The sequence below is a fragment of the Vombatus ursinus genome, unplaced genomic scaffold (genome assembly GCF_900497805.2).
Source record: "Vombatus ursinus unplaced genomic scaffold, bare-nosed wombat genome assembly UNPS02014830.1, whole genome shotgun sequence".
NCBI classification, from domain to species: domain Eukaryota; kingdom Metazoa; phylum Chordata; class Mammalia; order Diprotodontia; family Vombatidae; genus Vombatus; species Vombatus ursinus.
In genome coordinates this window covers 50,183,615-50,190,346 of record NW_020954608.1, presented here as the reverse complement: position 1 = coordinate 50,190,346, position 6,732 = coordinate 50,183,615, and the positions used below count along the sequence as shown (strand labels likewise).

The 6,732-nt window shown below is 39.0% G+C and overlaps 1 protein-coding gene across 1 annotated transcript; it reads right to left on the bottom strand.

The window, feature by feature from the left end:
* Positions 1-599: 599 nt before the first annotated feature.
* On the bottom strand, positions 600-6,056 carry MGP (matrix Gla protein). Its single transcript, XM_027838836.1, has 4 exons — positions 5,882-6,056; positions 3,165-3,197; positions 2,364-2,439; positions 600-1,399 (listed from the first exon to the last, which is right to left on the bottom strand). Exons 1-4 carry the CDS (start codon positions 5,940-5,942, stop codon positions 1,261-1,263), a joined length of 309 nt encoding a protein of 102 aa, XP_027694637.1. The 5' UTR covers positions 5,943-6,056; the 3' UTR covers positions 600-1,260.
* Between the last annotated feature and the right edge of the window lie 676 nt (positions 6,057-6,732).

The window sequence follows — 6,732 nt, the reverse complement described above, 5'->3', positions numbered from 1 at the left end:
GAGAGAGATAAGATAAACACACATGAAAAAATCTAACACAATGAAAGGAATTTTAAAAAATGTAAACAAATACGTTGAGCTGGATTACTTATATAAAGGCTGAGGGGAGGATGTAATGAATAGCATGATGGGATGTAAGAGGGTTTCAACAGGGAATGCTTAATGGAGTAAGAGGGTTTTGGACTGGCTTGGAAGAGAGACCTTAGGACAAGAAGTGAAATGTATCAAGGCAGCACCATAATTGTTTAAAAAGCAAAAAGAAAGAAACCCTGACCTAGACTAGAAGTCAGGAGACCTGGGTTCTCTCGAGTACCAGATAAGCTAACTACCTGGGTGATCCTGAATAAATGAATCACTTCACCTCTCTTAGTCTCAATTTTTCCATCTGTAAATTAAAGAGGTTGGGCGAGATGACCTCAATAGTTCATTCTAGCTCTATGGTTCTATGATTTCATAAATCACCTCTGACTTGGCTAAAGAGTCCAAGCCAGGTAATGAGAATGAGAAACTAAAGTTGATTTTGATATAAATAAGAGAGGCATCTGGGAGCCATTGTAGATTCTTGAAGAAGGGAATGACACAATCAATCATTCGTGACATTTTAAAAAATTCTTAAATGGTTTATTGATGCTTTTTTCTTTTTTTTTACATCATTGTCACTTCCCAATGATCCCCTCCCCTCATAAAAATACAATAATGACATTTAAAAGTTGCATAAGCAAAAAACTCAGTAATATGTTAGTGGAAATAATCAAGCACCAAACGTTAATAGAGAGGGATGAAAGAATATCATGGGTACCTAAATGGCATATTAGACGCCTCTCCTTTTCTTCCCCCTCCCCCACCCCGTTCATAGAAAGGATTCCATCACTAACTGGATTTAAGAAATTCACTCTGTAATTGATGCTATGTATGTGTTGAATGTCCGCTTTGACAGATCCTATGGTGAGTTAGGTGTGCAGGATATCAAGCAACTCAACAGGGTCTTTGTAAAAATTAAACTTACAGAATAAAGGTATCAAACCAGGAGTTCATTTTGCAATAAGCATAAATCCCAGTTCCCCTCTGACCTCCACTACACTGTCTGTTATCGAAAGATGTAATGGAGAATCTAATAATCTTTTGATAGGGAAGAAGACAGAAGTAGAAAATGAAGGAACATGCAGTTAACAAGTGATCCATATGTTTCAATGATACTACTGTATTTGCATAAAAATCCAGGCTCCGGGCTCTGGAAAGGGAGACTCTAAAATCCCAGACTCAGATGTTTCTGTGCTGCCTGAAATAACGATTATAGGCAGCATTATATCCATGAATAAAGGCATAGCGTGAACAGAGAGTGTAATCATCACATGCTTCTCTTTGGATTTCATAGGCAGGCTTGGTGCGTTCTCTGGTCCTGTAAAACCAAGGAAGCAGACAGAAAAGAGTTAAACTATAGGGATTCATGGGTTGATAATGGTGATATGAGAAAAGAAAAAAAAAGATTAAATTATTTGGAGAGACAAAAAGCCACAAAGTGATAGGGAGAAAAATGAAGGAAGAAGAGGAGAAAAGGAAGAGGAAGGATTATTATGATGTATGAAAACAAGACTTTTAGCTTTTCTTCCCCCTTCTTTGAGTCCCTCCACAATTATTTCTCACCAGACCGCTTTGACCCCTTGGTACTCAGGCTGAGTTCTAAGTTACTTCCCAGAGACTCGGTTATAGTTAAGAGTTCTTACCCTTTACTGAATATTCCCTCCCTGAAGCTCAGGGCTTCACAATTAATAAAAATTATTAATAATCATAATAATAAGTGATAGTTTAAGGATAATAAGCTTTAATAGTTTAAAACTGCACTAAGACATTTGGCATGCCTTGTTTAACACTTTAATTGCTTTACATGTGTTATCTCTTGAGCCTCACAATACTGCAAAGTAGGCTCTATTATTATCCTCATTTTACAGATGAAGTAACTGAGGCCAAAAGTGGTTAAGTAACTTGTCCAGGGTCATACAGCTAGTAAGTGTCTGAGATTGGATTTGAACCCAAATCTTCCTGAAATCATCCAGATGCTCTTTCTGTTTGGGAAGCATTAAAATACTCTGGTTCCTTCTTTATGACTAACCCATGTGTTTTAAATGTTTCCACCTTTGAAAATTTCACGTTCAGTTCAGTGCAGAGTTTTATCATCAGATTGCATATTTTTAACTGAGGTTTTTGGCTTTCACACTTATTATTCATTCATTAAGACTCAAACCTAGCCCTCTCCTTAGATCACAAGAGAAGCTAGTTTCTTATTTATTTAGGCCTGGGATGCTGAATCACAAATTTATAATTCCATCCCTCTACTTTCCTCTCCATTGCCCATTGTTACTTACCTCTCCTGGATTTTAACCCTCCATCTGTCCTGAGGTGACATAAAGCTGTTGGCCCTTCGCCTGTTAATGAAGGGAACTAAGGAAATAAAAATCAAAGATGCATAATTTGAGAAATAGTACCAGATTATAATTCAATGAATCCTGGCACTAACTCTTGGGCACTACCCTAGGAGAACTACTTTTTTCTTTTTTTCTGGTCTGGATCTATGATTTCACTGGTTTGGAGAATTCCTGGAGAAGAAATCTCACATTTCAATACGGATCAGCAACTGTACCATAATTTGTAGTCAGAGAGTTGCTTGGGGACTGAGAGGTAAGTAATTTGTCTAGGGTCACACAACCAGTATGTGTCAGAGATAGTATTTGATCCCAGGTCTTCCTAACTCCAAGTCTGTCTCAGATTCATACAACTTCCAAAAGACAGGAAAAAAAAGACCCAGTATTGATGAGTGGAACCACCCAAATAGCCTGCCTCCAACTAAAGACATAACCATTTTCTATCATCCCATCAAATTTTCCATCTCTATGTAGAGTACAGATGCGGGTCAGTTTGAATTTCCCAAAGAAAATTTAAATCAGGTTCTAAATATGTTGAGTGCTGTGTTCCTGCCAGAGAGCACAGCCCTCATGCTCACTTCGTGATACAAATTAGAAAAGCCACCAGAGTTTTCAGATACTGATTTAACTTGACCCAGTGGCTCATAATCTCTTTACTCAGCTATTCCTAACCTTTCATCAAATAAGAGTAGGAATATATTCTTTATTGCAGATCATTTAAGAAAATTTAAAAAATTTACTTACTCATTTCATAAGATTCCATGCTTTCATGGGACTCTGAGGAAGAAGAAAAAAAATCTGTTTTGTATTTATGGCATAGCTAAAGTTCATACATACCAATGAAAAAGAAGGGATAGGAGGAGAAAAGTTAAAAAGATATCGGGAATACATTTAGCAAAGCACTTATTGCTAATTTCAGGGGATGAATGTATGTAAAGCAGGATTTCTAACTATGTCCTGACTGGTTGCATACTTATTTTACTTGTCTGTCAAAAGAGATGACCACATTCTTACCTGAAGAATTCCGAGGGTCTCAGTTATATGGTCAGGCTAAAAGTTAGATCAGTCACAATCATTTAGAAAGTACCTACTATGTGTTGCATGCTGTTAGGCACTTGGAAACCCAGAGACAAAATGAAAAACTGTCCCTGCCTTCAAGGAGCTGACATTTTCATAAGGTGGTACCACTAAAGTGCAAACAAGATATTTTGAGGAGCAAGAAAGTTCTATCCTATTGGAATGAGGGCTCCTTGGATACAGACCTTTCTTCAGTATCCTAAGTATTTAGCACAGTGTCTGGCATATACTATTTAACATAAGTTTGTTGATGACTAATAATTAGGCCTATTATGAAAGTCTTCTTGTAGGATGTGGCACCTGAGTTAAGCCTTGAAGGATGCTAAGGATTCTAAGAGGTATAGGCAAGGATTAGGAAGGGGCGATGGCCTATGAAGAAGCAGGGGAGGCAGATGATGGAATAGTTGGGTTGACAGATCAGCAAGTGGACCATTTTGACCAGACCATAAAGCGCACTAAGTGGAGTATTTTAGAATAGATCTGGAAAAGTACATTGGAGCTAAATTATAATGATCTTTAAAGGGAACTTTAGGAGCTTGTATTTTATTATAAAGAAAATAGGGAGGAATCCTTGAAAATTCCTGAGCAGGGAAGTAGTATAGATTTATGTTTTAGGGAGATTATTTTGGCACCTGTAGGGATGGGCTGGCAAGGAGATAGGAAGGACACAGAGAAACCAATTAGGGGGCTATCACAATGGTGATGAGAACCTGAACTTGGGTAGTGGTTGTGTGAGTAGACAGGAGCGAACAGGTGGGAAAGATGTTGTGAAGGCAGAATTGATGAGTTTCTATTGGTTGAATGCAAAAGTGAAGGAAAAAAGAGGCCAGGGAAGACTCCAAGAAGGTAGTAAACCTGGTTGACTTGGAGGAGGAGAAGGTTTAGGTGTGATGAAGAGTTCCATTTTGGACATGTTGAGTTAGAGACATTCAGGGGAATGTCTAGGAAATTGGTGATGCAGGATTAGAGAGAGTTTAGGAGACAAGTTTAGGAGCATACACACACACACACACACACACATATTGGCATAGTTATGACAATTTGATCACATAGAAATTTATGAGCTCACTGAAAAAATACAGAGAAGAGAGATTAGGACAGAGCCCAAGATCACATAATGTGTTACAAAGATACACACAAAGTCCATTTTTTTTTCCTCACAGGGATTTTTTCCAGAATAAAGTTCAGCAGAGTACACACTCAGATATTCTCCAGGTTATGCAGATGCCAAAGGTATGGGCCCACTATAACAGATCCATGAGCAGTTCTGAAGGCCACTTAGGCATCTGTGGTTTAACTAGTAAACTATACATAGCTACTGAGCATTAGGTCAGTTTGAATAGAGATGTAGGAAAATGTATAGAACAATTTTGTGTTACTGAGTGTAGAATTTAGACCTGTGAAGAGAAATCAGTTTTAATCAGCTTGCATTTTTTAATAATTGGATTTGCTTTAAAATGTTTGTCTAGACAGTGGGTGAACAGAGAAGTCAAATCCATTATTAGATAAGTTATGTCTATGTCTTCAAAATGAAGCTGAGAGTTAGAGGTATTATTAACATAACTCAGGTCCCAATAATTTCACCTGAAATAACCAGATAATTAAGTAAAAGTTAAAATCACTTGGGTAATTCTCTTACATGCTTCCTTCCAAACTTGCACATTTAGAAGCAGGTAGAGAGTTTTAACAACACAACAAGAGGTCCCTTATTCTGACATAGAAGGATCATAAGTTGCACAGGGACTCCAATAAGTCAAGGAGTCGAGCCTTGGATTGTACCTGAACCACTTCAGAACAAAGACTGAGTCTTCTAAGGTGGAAGTCCCCACTTACCTTAGCTCGTTTATGCCACAGTCTAACTTTCCTAACCCAATCCTTCTCTTGGCTTTTAGTAGGAGTATCTTAAAGTGAAACCTCATGGACAAGTTCGCCTGAGTATTTTAGAAATAGTTTTAGAGAAAACATCTAGTTCAATGCCCTCATTCCACAGTGAGGAGATGGAAACCAAAAAGAGGTTAAGTGACATCCAAAGATACATAGCTAGGTGGTGACTCCATCTCCTTACTTGGTGTTTGGTTTTTTTTTTACAGCATCCCATCCCGCCCCTTCTGAGCTGTCATCTAGTCCACTTACATCCTTATAAGCAGAGTTAGGTCTTCCCCAAGATAGGATGGAGGCTAGAAGAGAAATAAAAAGATAAGCAGCACAGGAGATGAAAGACACTGAGAAGCAGAAGAAATCTAGGGAAATGAGCACATATTGAATGAAGAGATATAGGGGATGAAGTCAAGGACGGAGGAGAAAAGAGAAAAGTCCAAAGTAATGTGAAGAAAGACACACAGGCAATGGAAAATTCAGAGAGGCTGAAGAGAGAGGTTTCTTACCATAGCACAGAGCTACCACTGCTAATGCAGTCAGAAGCGTGACAATGAGTAACGTCTTCATGATCTTTCCCTTGTCCCTCTGGGTAGCTCTTGCACGTTCCTTTGCAGTGGTGGGGTACGATGAAGCTTCCTAAAAGCTGCTTATAAGAGCCTGGGAGGTTGAAGCAGTGGTGTGTTTTTATTATGAGAGCTGGAGCGGCTGGGAGGGGAGGAACGAGTGGGAGGGGTCCTGGAGAAGGTGGAGAATGGTTGGCACTTGTTTGCACTGGTGCTGTTCCCAAACATTCACTCTTCACAGATTTTATCAGCTGTGGGCCAGAAGTTTCCCCCACCCCCAGTTTTAACCAGTGCTACAAAGGGAGGCTGCCCTGGTACAAAAGTTCTGACCACTGTATTCTTGGAGCCAGAACCAGACCTCAGGCAAGGGTCCAACGAGAAGGGAGTTACCATAAACATGTTTACCTTTATAATTCCTCCTCTGATATGCCCTCCTGGCTCTTCCCACAATCACTTTAGCTGCAGTACACAGAGCCTATAGTGTTTCAATGGTTCCTCTGATGGAGGAGAGGGAAGGTTCCCTGGGATAAAACACAGTTCACATCTCCATGTTAGCTTGGTGATGGACTTACCCCAGAGGTCAATTACATATTTTCTTCATGACCTGCAACTTTTCTAGGCAAAAAGAGGGAGGACAAATGCTATGCCACTCTGATAAATTCTGCCTGTTTTCTTGGCATCATTGTAATAATAATTATTACTATAGCTAGCACTAATATAGCACTTTAAGGTTTGTAAAGCACTGTATATACATATCATTTTATTTGATCTTCACATCCCTATGAGATAGATGC

Excerpts from the sequence above, each read along its gene's own strand:
- MGP (XM_027838836.1), bottom strand. The coding sequence starts at position 5,942 with ATGAAGACGTTACTCATTGTCACGCTTCTGACTGCATTAGCAGTGGTA. Across the intron at positions 3,198-5,881 it reads AGTGGTAGCTCTGTGCTATG|AGTCCCATGAAAGCATGGAA; the intron begins GTAAGAAACCTC and ends CTTCTTCCTCAG. Across the intron at positions 2,440-3,164 it reads CATGGAATCTTATGAAATGA|TTCCCTTCATTAACAGGCGA; the intron begins GTAAGTAAATTT and ends TTATTTCCTTAG.